Source organism: Lontra canadensis, unplaced genomic scaffold (genome assembly GCF_010015895.1).
Source record: "Lontra canadensis isolate GAN:19392208 unplaced genomic scaffold, GSC_riverotter_1.0 scaffold2, whole genome shotgun sequence".
Lineage (NCBI taxonomy): Eukaryota > Metazoa > Chordata > Mammalia > Carnivora > Mustelidae > Lontra > Lontra canadensis.
The window spans coordinates 36,367,117-36,390,125 of NW_022630996.1; the positions used below are offsets into that span (position 1 = coordinate 36,367,117).

Sequence of the window (23,009 nt, forward strand, 5' to 3'; positions counted from 1 at the left end):
GCAGAGAGGCAGGCAGGGAGAGAGAGGAGGAAGCAGGCTCTCCGCGGAGCAGAGCCCAATGTGGGGCTCGATCCCAGGACCCTGGGATCATGACCCGAGCCAAAGGCAGAGGCTTTAACCCACTGAGCCACTCAGGCGCCCCTGAGGTAGGCAGTCTTAAGACACTTTTAACTGGAAAAATAAACTGTTCAAAATGTGTTTTAGAAAGACAAATTGGAAGAATTGTGAAAATAATTAGAAAATAAAGTGAGAACCCAATGTCTGGATATCACCTATAAGATTACTTCAACCATTCAATCATTCATTCAGTGTTTCAATCAATATTTTATTTAATTCCCCCTATCTGTCAGGCGCACTCAAGTAAGGGTTGGTAATACAAAGGCAAAAGAGAGAAATATGTTCTTGACATCATGAATAAGATACAGAATAACCAACTGAACAGCAGCAGTAAACAAAGAAAGAAAAAGAGCAGAAAGATAAATCAGAAATCATTTTGAGAGGACTAATGACAACTTGAATGTAAATGGTAGGTCATGAGAGATTCTGTGCCAAGAAACCTTACTAAGGGTTGCCATTTATGATCTGTCTACTATTTTAGGCATTATTAGAGATATCTTAACATAGATTCATTTTCTAATTAAACCCTCAAAACAGCCCTGCCAGACAGATATTATCCCCTTTCTGCAGATTAAAAGAAATTGAGGTTCCAAGTAATTACTAAAGTAACTTGCTGAAGGTTACACATTGAGTAAGTGTCAGAGCCAGGATTCAAATTTTGGCCAGACTCTAAAGCCAATATTCTTATTTCAGACATAACTGATTCAATAAACAGCTCACTAGAGAAACACCAATAAAGAAAGCCTTCCAAATTATAGTATTTAAGTACAATTACAGGCCCATCTAGTTAAGGAAAGCACTTGAAAATCTATAATTACTTCAGCTGAATGACCATTCACTGAACATTGCTATTTTTTAAAAAAGTACCATTCATGCTTGATGTTTGAAGGGAAAATATAAGCAAAACACCACAAGCACTGATTGTAGAAAGATACCAGGCTCATTATTCAGACAAGAAATATAGCCATGAAATAAACATACTAACCAAAAAAAAAAAGTTTTTTTTAATTAAAAAAAAACCTCACACCATGACAGACTTTAAGCCAAAGCAGAATACTTACCCGTAAATTCAAAGGTGAACTGATCACAGGTCAATACTAAAGGTGGTTGTACATAGACTGATAATTTGGCTTTTTTCAATGCCAGACGACTCTGCAATGTGACCTAAAAAACCAGAAATTGTTATCAATAGAAAATTACATTTTATCCAAGTTGATAGGATAGCACAAGTATGTAAAAAATCACTAGCAAATAATTAGGAAACACTATCTGAGAAAAAATGAGTAGTGGCAAAACATAACATGTAACGTAAATAGCTGATTAATGGGTAAGTAGATAAGCGGTACTTTCTACCCAGTTAGAAACTGGTCAAAGGAGTTAAATGACCTTTCTCCAATGGAGATATAGAAATGGCCAAATAAGCACATGAAAAAATGCTCAATATCTTTAATCAATATGAAATATAAGTTAAAACCACAATGAGATACTATTACATATCTACTAAAATGATGTAATTAAAATAACAGACAAAAATAGGTGTTAGCAAGAATGTGAGGAAAGACATCTCATACATTGCGGATGGGAATGTAAAGTGGTACAACCATGCAAGAAAACAGTTTGATAGTTTCTTTAAAAATTAAACATAAATTTGCCATATGACCTCACAATTCCATGCCAAGAGAAATGAAAACATATGTCCACCCAAAAACTTGTGAACAGATTTCATAGCAGCATTCTTCACAAAAGCCAAAAGTAGAAACAACCCAAATGTCCATCAACTGATAAACAAATAAACAAAATATGATATATCCTTACAACAAAATAGTATTCAGTAATCAAAAGAAATGAAGTATTGGCACATACTATGACATGGGTAAGCCTTAAAAATATTGTGCTAAGGGGTAGAAGCCAGTCACAAGGAACCACATATTGTATGATTCCATTTATATGAAATGTCCAGAATAGGCAAATCTATAAAGACAGAAAATAGATTAGAAGTTGCTGAGGGATGGGAATGAAGGAGAGGTGGAGGATGGAAGAGGGAAGGGAGCATGAGGTTACGTTTAAGGGGGACAAATATGTTCTAAAATTGAATTGTGGTGATGGTTCCACAACTCTGTAAATACAGTAAAAATCAGAGAACTGAACTCCTAAATGAGTAAATTGTATGGTATATGAATTATAACTTAATAAGGCTATTAAAAATGTTCTATCAAAAGCAAATGAAAAAATATGCCCTACGCTTGGTGAATAATTACATCATGAAATATGTGTTCATTTCTTTTCATGTGTAGATGTGGCAACGGGATGACCTTATCTAGTATCTGCACACCACCTTTTGCATAAATTATTCTCTAAGGAAGGATTTCCTTACTAGGTGGATAGTTACTAGTCTAGATACATATCAAAGCACTACATTATTCCATGGCTTAACACAAAAATACATGACAGATCTAATTATAAAAATATCAAGGAGTGGTAATATTGATCGTCGCATATCTCAGCTGGCTGCATTTCTAAACTGGGCTCTTACATGGTGATGCTAAGAAAACCCTCCCAGATTAGAATAAAAAGCTAAGAACTCTGGGGTCACAGTGTGACTGGGAGATAGGGCAGGTACGGGTAGAGAAGGCCAGGACTTCTCTCACTCCCCATCAAGAGAAATATCAACAGAAACCATTAGGCCCACGGATTTTTACTGGGCCACAGTGCAAAGGCGGATCATTTTCAGGCTATCAAAGAAAAAGCTTAAATATCTTACTTTCATTGCACATGTTCCCTCTTTGCACTTTTGTATCCTAAAAGTCCCAGCCTTTGAATAGCATTCTTTGGATGAGTTCATCCATGTGGTTGGTATGGTAAGCCAGACTTATCACAGTCAAATGCCCAGGCAGGGTTGGTATAACAACTGAATCACAATCTCTGGGGGTAGTTCTGGGTATTGGTTTTTTTTTTTTTTCTAGCTCCCCAGATGATACCCATGTACTAACAGAATTAAGAAACATCCTTCTAGATCATACCTTTGCTGTAGAGCAATTTTCAATCTAATTATTAGATTCTAGTATATGAGACAGATATATTTCATTAACTCACATAGTACAAGGGTAAAATTATTTTTAAGAAAAGTAATTTTGGGGGCACCTGGGTGGCTCAGTCATTAAGTGTCTGCCTTTGGCTCAGGTCATGATCTCAGGGTCCTGGGATCAAGTCCTGCATCAGGTTCCCTGCTCAGCACGAGCCTATTTCTCCCTCTCCCACTCTCCCAGCTTGTGTTTCCTTTCTCACTGTGTCTCTCTCTGTCAAATATGTAAATAAAAATCTTAAAAAAAAAATAAGTAGTTTGCAAATTTCTCTTAATTAAAAGGCATGTATCAGCTATTCCTTAATATATATTTATATATATACATATATACATATATATATATATATATATATATATAAAATATATATACATATACACACATGCTATAGAGAAAGAAACAACATCCAGGAATATGCACCTGGCCCAGAAACATTATATACATATAATTAAATTTAGTACATATCTTGCATTCATTTTAAATGATGTGGGTATTCTATACAACTTAAAAAATAAGTTAAACACAAGAAGTTTGAATTGCAAAGTAAAATTTTTAACAGATAACTATTGATGCAAATAAATACAAAAAACACAACAAATGAACAATTAATCCTCAATTTTTAATTTTAAAGCCCTGGGAATACATGAGGGGAATCTGCATACCACAAGCAAATCTTCCTTCATGATATCTGGTCATTATAAACAACATAATACCTTTTTAGTAAAATCCTGATAGTAATTACGGGAAGAAGAAATTATGCCAGGTCCACTAAATAAATAGGACACAACTTAAATATTTTACTATAAGTAATAATATAATGCTAGTCTACACATATATATTTAAATAAAATTAAGAATATTAATGATAACCATTAACAACTTTTTTATATTAATGAAACCATGCTAATAAATTATATGCATTATCTCATTTAATCTTCACAAAATCACGAAACAGGTACTATTACTAATCATCATTTTACAGAAAAGAAAACCGTGGTTCAGAGAGGCTAACTAATTTGCCCAAGGCCACTCTGATTATAAGTCAAAGAACCACACTTAACTTCTGTCTGCCAGAATCCAGAGCCCATGCTCTTAATCAACTGTGGTTAAGTCTCAAAACAACCCTGCATTTAAAAAGTATCCTCACTTCACAGTTTTAAAAAAAAGAGGTTCAGAGAAGCTAAATAATCACCAATAAGCCAATGTGTGCAAGAGAATTGAAAGCTATCACCAGGAATATATCATAAGAACTCAGTTTTAAAAGTGAAAATGGAAAATCCTTAGAGTAGTAATAAGCTACTTGTAAGAGAACACACACAATGGACTGCCTCAGTGGCTCAGTCAGTAAAACATCTGCCTTCGGCTCAGGTTATGAACTCAGGATCCTGGGATGGAGCCCCATATCAAGCCCCACATTGAGCCCCCTCATTAGGCTCCCTGCTCAGCCTGATTCTCCCTCTCCCTCCAACCCTCCCCTTCCTGTGCTCTCTCGTGCGTTCTCTTTCTCAGATAAATAAATAAAATCTTAAAAAAAAAAAAAAAAAAAAAAAAGAGAACAGACATTCTGACTCTGCCTGGCATAACAATGTATACTTAGACAATGATCACACAATTTTACACTGTTAGCAAGATCATGATAGCTCTTGTGCACAGATTTATTAAACCCCAACAATGGCCTAGGCATTTCCAAATGTGAATCAAGGATATGTGTGATGAAAATAACTGGAGGAACAAAGAAGACTTGTGTCTGAGCCAAAAAAAAAAAAAAAAAAAGAGTTAAAGACTTGGCTAGATCATAAACCTCATATTTTAAGAGAAAAATAATTACAGAATATTAAGGGGAAAATATAAAACATTAATACAAGAATTTTCCATGCTGTTTTCAGATTCTGACAAAATAAAATATGATCCTAAGAAATATAATACCAAATTTTATCCTAGATACATAAATATGACTCCAAAAGCCAGGTATGAACAACCACTCTGCCTCAGTTGCCTGTAATAGACGGTCACGCATCACACACACATACTCAAGGTAGCCACATCTTCATTCACTTGGAACGGGTGGAAAAATTTTCTCAATTAACAGGATTTATTATGATGGAAACTTGCATGGTTATATATCTTGGCTGCTGTTGTTATAAAAGGCTATAAGAAGAGATTTATAGCAAAATTTGTAGAGAAACTGTCAGACAGAATCAGGAAGTCACTGTGTCTGCTGTACAAGTCCAGCTGATTTTATGCAACCCTTGTGTGTTGCATTCTTTCTCGAGCTCTTATAATGGCAGTAAGAAAGAGAGCTGAGACTTAGTCACTCTCAAATATAAAAATTCCACTAATGAAGGAGAATTTTCCAGTAGTGTCATACCATCATTTTAAGATGGCTATTATTACACATGAAAGCCTAAGAACTGCATAGGTGAGAAAGGTGTATTTACTTATAGCAATAACTAGCAGTTGAGGGGGGGTAGGTATTAGCATAAGCAATGTTTTCTGGTTTAAGTACAGGATTTCTCTTTGCAAGTTATAGTGTGCTCCTGAATTATTATGTGTGTATGTCTGAACATTATCAGTAGATAGATTAAAAAAGAGGTTTCTCTACACAAAAGTCTATAGATCATTCCTGGAAATCTGCAGGGGTTTTTTGTTTTTTGGTTTTTTCTTAAGCGTTTGATTTCTTGCCACTGCTGCTTTTCCAGACTCAGAAGTATTAAAGAGATAGAGCCTTTGATTGGATGGGGGGAGGGAGAAGTGGGGAAAGACCACCCTTGTTTCCAGTGGCAAGAATCCAAAAAAATTAGCTTAGGAAACTATTACAAGATTGGGCTCCCTTCAACTTCTACCAAAGATCCCCACACTTGGGCCACCCGCTGGGTCCAGTGTAAGCGAACACAATTGGTAAAGCCTGGTGCCCTGTCAAGCCCCTCCAAGGACAGCAACCCATAATCTAAGAAAATATAAAGTCCTATCCAAGTTTTGACTAAGCAAATTGCCAAGATCCACAACTTTTCCTGGCTCCGAGGTCTGGGCAGTGATAAATATTTTCAACTTAATAACGTGCTGACTGATTACCACACTTTAATCTAAATGCCTTAAGAGGGTTCTACATTTGAGTTCTAGTTCTAAAATTCTACAATGACAGGACTAAAAATCTTAACCAAAACCACATCCTTCATATTCTATTTTTTTAGGACTATCAATTTGTCACTACTCTACTTTGTGGCTTCTTCATTTAATATTTTCTTGCTGTAAATACATCCATTTAAAGTTAATGTCATGGCAGGTAGATGACCAGAAATTTCTCTCAAACATACACATAATTATATATAGAAGAAAGATATTAGCATGCATGATTCCCTTATACATATGATGCTGTAATCAACTGGTTGGTCTATCGTAAGTGGTAATGACACAATTCCTCCAACATACTTAAAATGTTAATTTTGTTTCTAGAAAAAAGACCCTAGATCATTTAAACATAATGGTTAAACATAACCCATAAAAATTATTTATATTATATAACATTGCTATGAATGCAATTATCAGTTTTATATTTGTAGGAAAAAAATAAAGGTTATCTTTGCTATCCAAAGCTGAGGGAAATATACAAATTTCAAGTGTTTGTTTTACATTTCCATAAGCCAGTCATAGGGAGACAATAGTGGCAGATGTGATGAAATGTGTAATACCATTTGCACAATAAAGTCTAGGACCATGGTACAATACCTTAACTGTGACTGAAGGGACAAGGTCAGTTCCCACTGCAACATCAGTAGCTTGCTGTAAACACAGAATTGAGAAGAGAAGGAAGGAAAGAGTGGTTTCAAATTACATGTCCATCAATGAGTAAACACAATGGGTGCAATATATACTTCCCACCACCAAAATAGGAAACTAACCATAACGGACTTATCAATCTAATGACAGACTAAAAGGGTTAATGTAGCTTTTTGAATGCCTTCAACTGGAAAGTCATAAGCTAATAGAAACCTTTTCCAAAAAGGAAAGAAAAGGTCACATATTTTATTATCAAACTATTCTCTTGCCAAATTTACTTAAGTGTTGAAACTAATTGAATTTAAATTTTAAAAAAATTTTAAGTATTGAAATTAATTATATTAACTTGTTCTTTATATTATATAGAAGAAAGCCTCCTTGTATTTCTCAGATAAGCATTATGCCAGCCTTTTAAGGTCCTTATATTTTCAACTTGCCAAAGATATGTTTTATTCTGATTAATAATATATATCTAAGACATGTAACTAATGATACAAAGCTTGAAGGGCCTTACACCAGAAATAAAATAAAAGTAGAAGTGTATTTTTTTTAATAGTTCATATCATAAACTAGGTCATTCTTTGAACATCAGCCTGGGTTGCTTGATCCTACCTCTTAAGAATTCAGAGCATAACATAATAGAGCAAACATTTCCTTAGAAATTATAACTTACTTATTAGAGTTGTAGATTGAAAGGAAAAAATGCTCACTCCATGACAGAATAAGACAAAAGGGTAATATAATTTTCTAATAATATCCATGACTGGGGAACAATTAATATTAATAAAATCACTAATTCAACCAATGAATAGCTCTATTGTGCTTTTAGTTAGCTTATCTGGAATTTTTTTTACTAAGAAAGTCACTTCTAAGCAACAGGGATGGCTATACTGTACTGGGTATCAGCATAAGTAAGAGTGGACAGATGCATATTCTATATACGTACCCATAGAAAACCATGTATGAACTCTGATCCACCTTCTCAATCCAAAAGATACAACAGCAATGCTCGTCTTATCTATAAAAGACCCCGCTCTAATAGAAATTATCTTATTTTTTAGATGTGTGCTTTCATAAATAATGACAAAATAAAACACTGAGCCAGGCTTTTTGCTCTAGCAGAACCTGAAATCCAGGAAATGTTTTACATTTGGCTGTCCACATATCTAGAAGAGAAACCAACATTTCCTGTTTCCTATTCTTTCCAATCCATGTTTAAACACCTAGGTACTTCCAGGACAGCAGTCCTTTGGGAAGATGAAATTATAGCCAGAGGCAAAGAGCTACACAAAGACACCATGCCACCATAGCCACATAAATTGTTGGGCCAGTGTGTTCTAATGGGATGAATATGATACTCTCAGGAATCTCTTAAGAAGGAAAAAATAGTAAGACAGGGAAAATGAAGCTGGAAAGAGACACCTAGTCAAAAGGAAACAGCACTCTGAGTTACCAATAGGGAAATATACATTACAATAAAGTACTATTACACAAGGCCTTTTCCTGCAAAGATCAAAAGTTACTGAAGAACAGAAAGGGAATTCCTGGTTCCAAATAGCTTATGTTTAAGAGAACCTAGAAAAAAATTATATAAGTTGCCCAAAGGAAAATAAGAATCATTTCCAAGGCAAGAAAATGTGTGTACATTTGTCAGCTAACTAAGCAAAAATGTTCCACTCAGACTACAGCTTTCAGGTAGAGTGAGAAATGGTGTGTGCTGAATGGCCAATGTTTTAAACAGTGCCTCTACTATGTGACTCAGCTGAGTGAATGTTTCTTTCATACATAGTACTTTTTTTAAGTATGCCCAACTTACTATATTATGGCAATGTTAACGTGATTTTTATCACAGCTTGGGTTGGCTCTTTATACCAAGATTAATCTTTGAAAACTTAGGACAAGTACTTACTATATTATGCTCTGATATCTAAATATCGAAGTCATTTCCTAGGTAAAATTACATGACATGAACTCCAAATATAGTAAAAAGCAGTGAATTTGGTCACTTGCCAAAATTGATGAACTTCTGATTCAGAGACAAATAAACTTAATAGATTTTTGCCCAAACTGCAGGCAGTGAGACATAACCAATTATAATCTAAAAAGTGCTTACATAAAACTAAACAAGGAGGTGGGGCAACATGACCAAGGACACTCTCTCTTTCATCTTTGCTGTTTCTCATCTCCAATCATTTATGAAGCAAAAATACTGAGCACTCATTAAGTGACAGACACTAAAGATATGGCAGTGGATGAGACAAGCAGTGGAATGCAGTGTGTGGCAGTGGTGGTGTTGGTGGTGGTGAGGATAATAATGTTAAAAGAACTAAAATGTAATTTGATGATAATGATATTGTTAATTATCATAACACTTCAACAAAGTACATTCTATTATTATTCTCATTTCACAGATGAGAAGAATTAAGAAAAAGAAAATAAAATACCTTGCCCTGGGTCACACAGATAGAAATGGCAGGAAAAAATAATTCCTGGCCCAACTGTTCAACTGTTTGTTAAATAACACACAAAGACACCCGCCTCCCTCCTTCCCTATCTCCTCCTCATTCATATGTATATATATATATATATATGAACACTATCTCATTGAACCTTCGAGAAAAATCTTGCAGGGCCAGTATTATTCACCTGGATTATGATTATCTCATTATTATGGTACTGAAAAACTTAAAAAAAAAAGTAGATTCAGAATAATGTGGAAAACGTCTTCTACTGTTGCCCCTTCCTCTCCTTTTTTTAGACCAAAATCCTAAGGAACTCCTCACTAAGAGATTGGAAATGTTTTTTTCTAGAAGGTAATAAAGACTAAAAGTTGTTATCTTCTCTAAAGTTTCTATCTGGGGACCAAAAATTTCAATCAATACATATTGATCCCAAATCAGCATAGTCCACCACTATCATAAACCCTTTTAAAGTCTGTGAATATACCTACAGACACTGAATCAAAGTTAGGAGAAACCATGGCAGAAACTTTCAAGTCTTCTCTCTCAGTCATGGGCCAAATACCTGTAATTTAAAAAGAAAAACAATATTTAATCATAAAGCAAAACTGCTATATATAGTTTTTTAAAGAAGTTTTTTCTATATCACATATCAAAAAACAACCCCATAAACATATTCATAAGTTGAACAAAACTAACGCATTACAGAATTAGAAACCTGATGACAATTCTTCCCCTGCTACAAAATTTGAAAGAAAAACTGTCTTTCTCCAAAGATATTATCTAAAATATGTCCCAGTGACTGAAGAGTGTTGGGAACTTCAATGTTCTCTCCTTAACACTATAGGTAAAAGCCCAAACTATACCCTTTTGAAGGTAAGTTTGGTCAGAACTATCAAAATGTAAAATATACATATCCTATGATCTAACAATTCTACTCCTTAGCATTTATCCAATACTCACAGACATGCCCAAAGAGCTTCTCTGCTGCTGGTAGTTTTTAAAAACAAAAACAAAAACAACCTAAATCTCTATATTTCTATTAACAGGGAAATGGCTGACTAGATTATGGTATGCTGTGCAATGATCCAAAGCCCAAAGCTGTAAATAAGAGTGCTCTCAAACTTTATATACCGGTATGAAAAGAACTCCAGGATGTGTCTATTAATTAAAAAAAAAAAAGAGGTAATACAATGCATCTAATATGCACATATTTGTATAAAAATAAATAAATATGAATTTTTTTAAAAAGAATACACAAACACTCCTGATAAAGGTTACCTTTATATAATGTAGGGGAACTAAGATCTGGGAGTTTTACCCTTTTAATACTCTTAGAATTATTTTTACCATATTCATGTTATTTTCACTTATAATTTCACGACTTAAAATGTTTACAGTGCATAATGAGATATGATGAACAAAAATGACACAGATCCTAAATAAACAAGAAACATTAATGTATATGCAAATATGTGTGTGTGTGTATATATGTAGTATATATATATACATATATTTGAATAACAGACTATTGGCTGTCTACCTAACATCTACTTTCCCCTCCTCCTCCTTTGTGACAGAGCTATAATTCTAGGGAGGCATTCGCCTTCATCTCAAAGTCACTGGATTGGTCAGATCCAATCATGGTGATTTCATTCCCCTAACAATTTGTTGTTTTAGGCATAAGCACAGGGCTTAATCCTGGCAGATGTGAGGTGAGGAAAAGTTGGGAGTGGGGGTGCTGGCACATGCTTCTGGGAAAGCTATTTCCCCATAATAAAAAAGGAGACTTGGTAGAATATCTCTCTTCTTCCCTGGAAATCATATTTGCACATAATACCTGGAACTGCTGAAATTACCCTGTGACCTTGAGAGGAAACATCCCTCACACACCAAGGATAGCTGACTACAAACATGGAAAGTTCTTGGATGATGCCACAGGAATCAGCTGTCTCACACAGAGAACTACCTACCATTGTCATCAAGCATTCCCACCAGTACTGTAATATTCAGTGTGGGAATTTCCATAACTTACTCAGTGACAATACAAAAGCCTGCTCCTTGCCTACCCAATAGCCATTCTTCAGTTCTTTACTAAAAGAAGCTCAGTTTTATACTGAGCAATGAAGTGCTCAGCTAAAACACTAATTTTCCCAGCCTCTTTTGTAAGCTTGAAGTGGCCAGTGAGATGTGAGTAGAAGCTGCTCAGGGTGTGGCTTCCAGGAAAGATCCTTAAGGGGGCTGACTCAGCTGCAGATGTGAGAAAAAGGAGTTCCAGAAGCCATCTTGGACCAAGAGATGACCCTGGGAGAGAAAGAACTGGAGTCCCTGATGACAGTGGAACTGCCAGACCAACCCTGGTCTGCCCACTGCTGGACTTCTTTTCTATGGGAAAGAAATAAACCTCTGCCTTGTTTAAGCCACCTTATTTGGGTATTGTGTTATGTGCAGCCAGACATAGCCCTAAAGAACACATCTCCTAACAAGGTCACCAAGTAAATGCTTCTAGGACTCAATGGTAAAGGCAATTTAGTTATCCTAGACATATTTCCACTAGGATACAGAGTTTCATTTATATGCCTCTTTCTTACTATTCTCTTTCACCTCCTGAAGACACAACTGTGTGGGAGGCCATCGCAGTACCATACCCATTCCCTCACACCCCAGGTATAGAATGATCAACTGGCTAAATTATAAGGTAATTCTGCCCTTGAAAGTGCCTACCAACAGTTGTTGTTGACTACTGGTAACAGAAATCCTAGGCAGGATTCACACTAATGAGTTGAATATAAAAAGCTTCAAAACCCATGAGCCATACAGAAATTATTACTGTAATTTCATGCTTACAACATACATTCCTCATATAAGTTATACACATAAAATCAGCTTCAAAAACACTTTTATTACAGTAGATAATATACACCATGTGTACAAAAAAATGTACTCTTTAAATTGGCTTTAAATTTTGCCAGAACTTTTGCTTTGAAGAAATAAAAAAGCTCTAAGTACCAAAAATAATCCACAAGACTGTGAACTTCTTTTTGTGAGTTAAAGTCACTATGCTAAATGGCATTTAAATGAATAATGAGGTCATCAAAAAGTTCAGTTTTAACTTCTCATAATCTTCTATAATGAAATGATTCTGTGCCTTTATATAATTACAGGTATTTTAATAAACAAATACACCACAGTTTTATAAGAATACTAAGTTTTCTCAATATCTAGAAATAAAATATTTTAAAAGTCCCTCTTTCTTACAAGCTTCACTTTGGGTTTTTTTGGTTGTGCGTGTGGGTTTTTTGTGTTTGTTTGTTTTGTTTTTAGGACTAAAACCAAATGATGATGGCAAAGAAGTATCAGAGAACTTCAAATATTAACTAAAATTTGAGGTTATATAAATAATGAACTTTGCACCCAAGTCGGTGGGCACATCCCTACCTTAATTAGCAGTTATTTGAAGATACACAGAAGGATCAAGGTAATGACAACTTTAAAATAGCTCAAACCTTCTCACTCAAGGGTATCACTATGGCCACCAAAAAAAAATTTACAGTTGTAAAGGATTTTTCTGAGAAATCTTTTATAGAACTGAGTGTTAATCAAATATCATTAGCACATTGTTTATGGGAAGGGCAAAATCTCAAGACACAAAATTTAAAGTGAAAAGTAACATTAAATTTATTTAATGAACTCTGGAAATTTCATGTTCCATATATATGCCTCTCTTCTCCAATTATATTTTTAAATGACAAAAAGAGACTCATAATTTCATTAATCCCCAAACACTAGTATCAAGGTGGGGGGGGGGAATGTCTATATTGCAATGTGAAACATCAAATTTTAATCATTCACCATTTGAGGGGGGATGCTGACAACAAATGGGTTTTCTGTAATTGGAGTTACTTAAAAGACCTCAGTTTCACTGGTTTACTTTTAAAACTTTCTAAGAGAACATGTGAAGCCAAGGCATAATAATTTTACCTTAATAATCATATTTTAAAATATATTATCTAAATTCCTCTGAATCTGTCTTGGTAATGGAGACTGAAAAATATATAAATCTAGTAAAGTGATTGGATCAGGATTAAGATTGGATCTTGTGTTTTGGTTGGCCTTTGGTGCTCTGCTTCTTTTATTATTCCTACTTGTTTTAACATTTCTCTTATGTGAAAATAGTCCATATTTTTTCTCATTAAAAAAATACTTTTACCTGACTCAGAAGAAAACTTAAAATAATGTTTTTCACATGTCCAATTCAAACTGCAGGACTGGTGTTTTGTTTCTCCTTTTAATTTACAATAAAATTATACCCCTGTGAATCCCAAAGAAAGATAATATTGAGTTGCTCAAAACTCAGAAACTGAAAATATCATCAGCCTCTGAGTCATTAGAAATCAACATACGGCAGGCTACGTTCCATTTGGATGTCTAATTAACTGCATACCTAAATAATATCACTAGACTGCAAATGACTACATTTTTAGTAACAAAGTGGTAACTCATGTACTGCTAGGGTTTCTTTTAAAAGAAGCAACTAAAATGTTTTCAGGGATATTAGAAGTTAACAAATGATCACTCTAAAGTTTAGTGCTCTTCTCAAGTCCTGAAACCACTATGCAGAGAAGTACTTTGTTCCATTCTTAGAGTTTAAAGAAAAAAAAAAAAAAATTAGATAGCTCTGTCCCTGAAACACACTAACAAAAGCAGTATCTTAACGTTTTTTTCACAAGCTACAAAATACAAATTAAAGAGCAACACTATTTTTACAAATATGATTTTAATTAAGACTAGAGGAGAGAATTAACTAATATATTTAAAATATTATCTACATACAAAATAAATCAATTTTATAATAAACACCAAAATAATAAAAAGTTGCAAATGAGATACCTTGTGATTTATTAACATCTTTGATGATTTTCTGAAGTTCTTTCAATTCTATATCAAGTTCATCATAGTGTAGTTCTCTAGATTCAACCTTTGGAGCTTGGAACAAAGAAGGGTCTGTCCCTAGGTATGAACACTGCAAGTGACCATCATCACTCAGAGTGACTATCACTCCCTTTAAATCACTACAATAAGAAAGAGAAAATGAGACATAATTCAAATTTTTGGTGGATTTAGACCTGAGCAAAAATATTTTTATTCAATTTAGCTTCAACATGCCATTAAGAAAATGGCCATATAACTATTCCTAAAGTTTTACATCAAAGACTCAATTCAAATATTTCAAACATGATTTATATTTATATAAGCACTCCCAATGTTAGGATTCATTATGGGGGGGAGGGGGGAACCCTTAACAATTATTATAATAGTTGTCACTTTGGGGGACCTAACTACATGATAAATCATGCTCCAAAAGCTTTTCAACTATTGTATCATTTAATCCTCACTCCAGCTCCTACTTGGCAGATTCATAACAAGCTGTGAACACTTGTGGAGCCATTTCCTCATTTCGTAGTTCTCTGTCCATCCCTCTTTCTCCCATCCTTTCACTCTTCCTTCTCTCTTAGTCTCCTTTAACTTCTTTTTTTTACTCTAGAAACTAGCCCTAATATATAAATTATAGATAAACTTAGCATAGCATTTTTAAAAATTGTAAATTTTCCTGAACTTGCTATAAAAAGTTGAAATGAACACTATTTGCTTCCTCCTTAGCTTTCTCAGAAGAAAAAAGAAGTCACCTCTGTCATAAGTCATTTTTAACTGATGCATAATGAATTTGTTTGATTTGCATTTGTTATGTTTCTAGTGGCCTTTGATTTAAAAAAAAAAAAAAAGAGGTTTCCAGTCCCATTCTAAAGGTTAAATATTCATCAAAACTTACAGAAAATCTGAGAGAAAAAAACAACTTAAAAATGCTACTATTCATCTGAAAAAAATATATATATGGTATATAAGGGTCTAAGCTTTATTCAGAATGAGTAAGAAATTTTAAAACTCTCCAACTTTGGGTCCATGGCAAATGGTCAGCTCATTAATCGAAAAGCGTAACTTGGATGAGAGTAGATACTGACATTGATCAGTCTCTCCTATACGGTGACCACCAGCATCCACTTTACCACCTGCCTTCAACACAACATTCCTTTTTTTTTAACATATGTATGTATATCCAGTCCCTATATTTCACTCAGAAGTCACAAGTGCCTGAATTTTACCTCTATTTCTTCAGGTTCTTGATGCATAGAACTAAGTTTTTTTAATTTTTATTTAAATTCCAGTTAATTAACATATAGTGTAATATTACTTTCAGGTATATACTATAGTGATTCAACACTTCCATACAACACCCCAGTGCTCATCTCAGCAGGTGCACTCCTTAATCCCCATCAACTATTTTACCCACCCCTGCTCTGGACACAAATTTCCTATGCACACTTTCTCCAGGGCTTACTTAGGCATGGTCAGTGCCACAAAACCCTCTTGTATGACTTCAGAGAAACAAAGAATAAACTTATATCACTGACTCAACAGCTAAAAAATCAGACTAGGAGTCAGAGACTCTGGATTCTAACTGGGTTAGACTGGGTTCTAACTCTGACTCTACCCCTATATAGCAATCAATTTAGAGAAGTCTTCCTAAATGTTACCTCTAAAATAAGAAAGTGAGACTGGATGATCTTCTAAGGTCTTTAAGTTTTATGAATTGGTTCTGTTAATCTAGCTCAGAAAATAAATACTCCCAAAATAAAATTATTTTCCTAAAATAAAGTGTGAAAAGCTTTACCCTTTCTAAGCAGTCAGCTGAAGCCACCTAGTGGCCACGTCACAGAAATCCTAACTTCCAGCTCTGACAAGCGCATTTCAACAGGACAAACCCTCTGTCCACTCTGAGTTGTGACTATGGTCTACTCCCCATTCCACCCAATCCCACTAAGGTCTGGAAACTTAATGAGACCTCAGGAAACTCTAGAACACTGAAGACAAGATCTTTGGTTGGCTTTAAGAGAATTTGGAGATCATCAGGATTTTTTAATCCAAAAGAGCATATCCATTTTATAATAATAAACCCTTATAATAGACCCTTTGAGTGGTCTATAGTATGTGAAACCTAGTATGACCCAATACAAGTTATCCCTCAGTATTCAAATTTATTTGATCTATGAATTGGATAACTTATTATTGAATCAGATTTGTTACACTGTTTTATACAGCAAATAGCAACAATTTAGACACAAGAGATTTATCTAAAAATGTATCTAAGCCTATTAAGTTTAAGAGAGAAAGAATCTGAATAGTAGTGTACACATGTATTTCTTCAGACTCAAAAAAATCATTACTGGTGCTCAACCTGTACAAATATAAAAGGGAGGAGCGAGGGTCTTCCCTCACTGGAAGAATTTAACAAAGTTCACCAAAATGTCTTAAAAATAAATTACAAAACTTGAAGCAATTTACTTTTTTCTTCAGTGGCATCAGACATTGCATATAATTTGGATAAAATAACAGAAACTTAGACTTCAGTTGAATTCATTTAAGATTGCACATTTTATTCCACAGGAACACTGTATTAAGCTCTAAAAACTCTAAAATAAATGAGTGGAATTTCTAAGACATCTATGATGAGACAGACACTTTGAGGCCTAGAACACAGTTAATATGTCAATCATCACTTGGTATCTTAATTCAAAGAACAAATTTTAAAATACATATATCATTCCTAAACATAAGCCAAATTTAAGTATAAGAAAAAAAGGAAAAACATAATCAAGGTGTTTTTTTTTTTTAAATCTTTCTAAAGAATGTTTTATTTAACAATACTATCCATTTGGATTAATGTGTAAGCTTCTGTCGATGACAGAAGTTTACGCTGGAAGAAGCCATCAAGTAAATCAAGTATTGAGTATACCATTATTTATACTGTTAGAATTAACACTCCAAAATTAAGGTCTCCAGATTATTACTGGTCTTTGAAGCACATCAGCTAACCCAAGGCATGAGAATAATGAGGAATTATGAGGAACCAAGATCAAAAATGTTATATTCCTAGGATACATGATAATTTTGTGTATTTAGCAGTCAGGCATGAAAATAAACAACAGAGGTTACTCAGGAATCTGAAAGTAATTGTTTCATCACTCAGTAAACAGATCCCTGCCTTAACAATACATTCAAGCAAAATTCCAGACGGATTTTAAAAGTTAAATTTTACAATATGAAACTACAAAAATATTTATCTGCCCTTGGGATAGAGAGACCTTTTGCTGTAAGAAAGCAATGGAGGAAACTACAAAGGAAAGGATCACTAAATTAAACAACAAAAAAATTTTAAACTTGTTATATGCTTTAAAAAACATGATAAAAAAGAACAAAAGGCAAACTGGGAACATATTGGCAACCAATATAAGGTACATAATTTAAGTTGTACCATATGAAGTTGTGAATATTTAACTGTTTTTGACCTATAAAAACCATCCTGCATATTTCATCTAATATGTAAAGAACTCTTATAAACCAAAAAAAAAAACCCCTCTCAAATCAATGCAAATGAGATTATATCCAAAAAGGTAAAAGGAAATGTACAATTTGCAGTTAAAAATAAGTCAATAGATAGATGAAAAAAAATTTTTTAAGCTGTATTTGGAAAAAAAAAAAAAACTAATTGATTATTTAATCCCTTAAAGTAGAAAAAATTGTATTCAATAATCAGTCCTGCTGTTAGAGAAGGTACATGGAGACAAAAACTCTCATACACTTTTGGAGGAAATGTAAATTTATTAAAGTTGCTATTAATGAGCATTTTAGAAACATCTATCAAAAGCCTTAGAAATGTCCATTAACTTTTAGACAATAATTGACTTACACAGTTATTAAAGAAATTTAGAAAAACCCAAATGGTAAGAAAAAGGGGAAATATTTTTTTTAAAAGAATCTATTTATTTGTCAGAGAGCGAGAGAGCACATGAGCGCACAAGCAGGCAGAGCGGCAGAGAAAGAAGCAGGCTCCCTGCGGAGCAAGGAGCCGGATGCAGGACTCCATCCCACGACCCTGGGATCATAACCTGAGCCGAAGGCAGCTGCTAAACCGACTGAGCCGCCCAGGCGCCCAGGGGGAAATATTTTTAAAAACATGATGTTATCTGTAATAGGATGATTAGAAGCCATTAACAACCACTTTTTACAAATATCTGCTTTCAGAAAAAACAGCTACATATATATAGTGTAAAAGCAAAACATAATATTGCATATGTATTTATTTTAATTTTTTAAGATATAGGTATATAAAATACAGATTAGAAAAAAATTACTGAAATGCTAATAGAATGGTGACTATTTCTGGTTAGTGAGATTATGAGCTATTTTTATCCTATCTTATGGCTATAAAATAAGATTTTTTAAAACTATTTTTTAAGAAAAAAAATGTATGTTCTGTGGGGATAGACTGAATTTGAATCTGCATTTAAAAGCTAAATGATGGGGCACCTGGGTGGCTCAGCGGGTTGAAGCCTCTGCCTTCGGCTTAGGTCACGTTCCCAGGGTCCTGGGATAGAGCCCCACCTCGGGCTCTCTGCTCTGTAGGGAGCCTGCTTCCTCCTCTCTCTCTGCCTGCCTTTCTACCTACTTGTGATATCTGTCAAATAAATAAATAAAATCTTTAAAAAAAAATAAAAAATACAAATAAATAAATAAAAGCTAAATGATCTGTGGAATTAAAACTTTAATCCAGTTCTCTATTTTCTGACAAGGCCAATCTATAAAATATGCAATCTGAAAGTATCTGACATAGAGCTCACAAAAGATAGAAAATAGTTACAATAAACGAATGAAAGTTTTAAAAACAAATGAAAAGAATTATTCACGGACTCTAATGGTCTCTTGTCCAGCTGCATTTCATGCAGAAGAGAAATATTTTAAGCTATCAAATTGTCAAAGTCTGGTGTTTATTACTAGATATAGTCATCAAAGAAATTTTAAAAACTTAAATATTACTTATTGCATGCAATTTTTGCCCCGCCTCAGGAAGGGTCATACAGTTTGAAGGCACTTTCCTTTAGGCACTATAGGCTGACTCAGTGTGAGCAACGCTCAAAAGACTAAATGTGGTCATTTGAATATATTTTGAGTCATTTCATCATGATTCATTTAAGACATCTTTCTTTAGTATCCGCTATACAATAGAAGCTACAAAGGTAAATAGGACACGGTACTTGTCCCACTAAAAAACTCCGGCCTAGTTATAAATGAAAACTTATTTTTTTAAAAAAAGAGATCCTGATTTTGACTTCTCCCCTCCAACTCAAACCTGTTCCTCCCACAGGTCATATTATCTATTTTTCTAAAATTAATACCTAAGTATTTAAGAATCAAATATGGAAAAGAAAAAAGGAAAAGAGACAAATTCTACAGAAAATGTCATGTAAATGATATCTGCCTTTAATCTACAAAGTAAATATTAAATGATTATGGTTACTTCCTTTGTTGAGATGAAATTAGCTGACATACCTGGTTGGAATTCTATAGCTAAGGGCATATTTGATTGCCATTTAGAAGTTACTTTTGTCAGCAGCCTCCAACTTTATACATTTAGAAAAAAATTAAAATCTTTGGGAGTTGGGGGGGAGAAGTTGAGAGGGAATCTCAAGCAGGTTCCACGCTCAGCATGAAGCCCAATATGGGGCACAATCTCACAACCCTGAGATCACAACCTGAGCTAAAAACAAGAGTCAGATGCTTAACCAACTAAGCCACCCAGGAGCTCCTAAAATCTCTTTTGATGAGAATTATTAATTGTTAAAATTATCTGAGTTATAAAGCTGATTAATGAATATAGAATCTAACAGGGATACGGCTCTCTTGTTAGTTCTTGTGAGGATGAGTATGTCTTAAAAGAGAAATAATTTTCACACTGGAAATACATACATCATATCATAATTATACTTATGCTTAAACAGCTTTGGAATCTTTAGTGCCTCTACCAAACTAACCCTAAAACAGAAAAGAAAATTGAAAAGTGTACAATTTTTTTCTACTCTCTTTTTTATATATTCACCTCTCATTTCTCTGCTGCATTTCATTTACTCATCATTCATTCACTTATTCATTCATTCATTCATTCATAAAGCATTTTCAAACACCTATTATATTCAGGATACCATCTGAAGTGCTATAGAATATACACAATTAAAATCAGAAAATTAGGGGCACCTGGGTGGTACAGTCAGTTAAATGTATGATTCTTGCTTTCAGCTCAGGTTTTGATCTCAGGGTTGTGAGATCGAGCCCCACATTGGGCTCCACGCTGAGCAAGCAGTCTGCTTAAGACTCTCTCACCCAGGGGTGCCTGGGTGGCTCAGTGGGTTAAAGCCTCTGCCTTTGGCTCAGGTCGTGATCCCAGGGTCCTGGGATCCAGCCCGGCATCCGGCTCTCTGCTCAGCAGGAAGCCTGCTTCCCCCGTCTCTCTCTCTCTGCCTGCCTCTCTGCCTGCTTGTGATCTCTGTCAAATAGATAAATAAATAATCATTAAAAAAAAAAAGACTCTCTCCCTCTCCCTTTGTCACTCCCCCACCTACATGTGCACACATGTGCTCTCTCTTTCTAAAATAAATAAATCTAATGTAAAAATCATATTTAAAAAATAAAAATAAAAAATAAAATCAGAAACTAGCTCAAAAATATTGCTACCCCAAAAAAGAATAAGACATGCTTATTATGTCATGGAAGATATAAGTACCATAAGACAAGTATAAAGTACTTTAATATTCTTAAGGAGCAATGTCATTTCTAGCCAAGAGGATCAGGGAAATTTTAATGGTGGAAATTGAAGCTAAAGTTGAAAACTTGAAATTTTAATGGTGGAAATTGAAGCTAAAGTTGAAAACTTGAATGTTGCCTATTCTTCAATAATTGTTTCTGAAACCTGAATTAACCCATATGTGATTCGTAAGCAACAAAATGATGTGAACAGAACTTCAAATTGGTTCATACTCAATTTTTGCCACTATCTGAATGCTCTGAACTTCCAAGTAGAGTATGTGACCATACACAATGCACCATTCTTCCAGTGTCCTTCACAGCTCAGTTTGTATATGTGACCTCGACTGACAGTGTTTCTTACATGGTTCTCAAGATCAGTATGCATTTTGCTCTTATCTCCTCCACCCTTCCTTTAAGCTACCTTCACCTTTCTGTTTAAAAGTAAAGTCCTAGGGCACCTCAGTGGCTCAGTCAGTTAAGGGACCAACTAGATTTCAGCTCAGGTCATGATCTCAGGGTTGTAGACAGAACCCCTCCATTGGGCTCCACGCTCAGTGAGGAGTCTGCTTCTCTCCCTCTCCCTCTTCCTCTGCCACTCTTCCTGTTTACGTGTTCTTTCTTTCTTTCTCTCTAATATAAATAAATCTTTTAAAAATACATAAAAAATTTAAAAATAAAAGTGAAGTCCTTGGGGCACCTGGGTGACTCAGTTCACTGAGTGCCCAACTCTTGATTACGGCTCATTTCATGCTGTCAGGGTCCTAGGATCTGCCTGCACTGAGCTCTGTGCTCAGTGAGGAGTCTGCTTGAGATTCTCTCCCTCTCCCTAACCCTCTGCCCCTCCTCCCACTAAAAAGGAAAAAGTAAATTCCTCTTTTATTGTGGCTTTTTTCTTTTTTGTTTGGTGGGTGCTGTTCTGCTTACTTTTTTGGTGCTCCAATTTAAAAACTGTATAAATTTTAAGTGATTCATCCCGTGAAAATTTTTTTTAAAACTTCTTACTGGTACACTAATGTGCACACTAATGCAACACTGTGTATCAACTATACCTCAATTTAAAAAAGCTTCTCTTGATTTATAATTTATGACATTATAACAAATATATGCAATATTGAATCTTTTAAATTGGGAGAGTAGTCTTCATATCCAGTATGGAGAACATGAGAGAATAAAAGCATGAAGGGAAAAAAGTTCACACTATGTATGTGAAAGAACAAGCAGCCTGGATACATGTGGTAGATAAAATTAAGAGCAGACTGTTGGGAATAAAGCCACCTAAAGATCTTAACCGTTACACTATGCAATTGTGGAACGAGTGAAGGCTTTTGAACTGGTGAGTGACATGAGAAAAAAATGCTTTAAAAAGATATACTTTAAAAGGCTCAATATTGCTCAAAAAAAAAGTTGGTCCTCACCAAAATGATTAATAAATGCAAGACAATCCAAATGAAAATCTCCAGGCTTTTTTTTTTTTTTTAAAGAAACCAACAAGCCAATTTCCACATTTCTATGGAAATGCAAAAAACCTAGAATGGCAAAACAATCTTAAAAAAGGAATAGAGATGGAGCACTTTCATAAAATGACATCAGGACACACTATAAATCTACTATAATCAAGACACTGTAGCATTAGCATGAGGATAAATAGATCTATAGAATAGAACAGAGACTCCAAAAACAAATCCATACTCACGCAGTCATTTGAGTTTCAACAAAGAGGCCAAAGCAATTCAATGAAGCGGGGGGTGGGGGGAGTCTTTTTTAACAAATGGTGTTGGAACCACTGGATATCCAAATGGGAAAAAAGAAAGAAACTTTACATTCTATACAAATATTAATTTGAGGTGGATCATGGACCTAAACATAAGGGATAAACCTAT

At 34.5% G+C, this 23,009-nt stretch overlaps 1 protein-coding gene across 2 annotated transcripts in view; it reads right to left on the reverse strand.

Moving 5' to 3' along the window:
- The window catches only part of BBS9 (Bardet-Biedl syndrome 9), a 453,073-nt gene that overhangs the window by 270,264 nt on the left and 159,800 nt on the right, over positions 1–23,009 (reverse strand). For both annotated transcript variants that reach the window (XM_032871845.1, XM_032871835.1), the window contains exons 10-13: positions 14,323–14,504; positions 9,924–9,997; positions 6,923–6,976; positions 1,179–1,281 (exon numbers count right to left, since the gene is read on the reverse strand). In XM_032871845.1, coding sequence (XP_032727736.1) covers positions 1,179–1,281; positions 6,923–6,976; positions 9,924–9,997; positions 14,323–14,504 — 413 coding nt within the window. The remainder of the gene's footprint in view (positions 1–1,178; positions 1,282–6,922; positions 6,977–9,923; positions 9,998–14,322; positions 14,505–23,009) is intronic.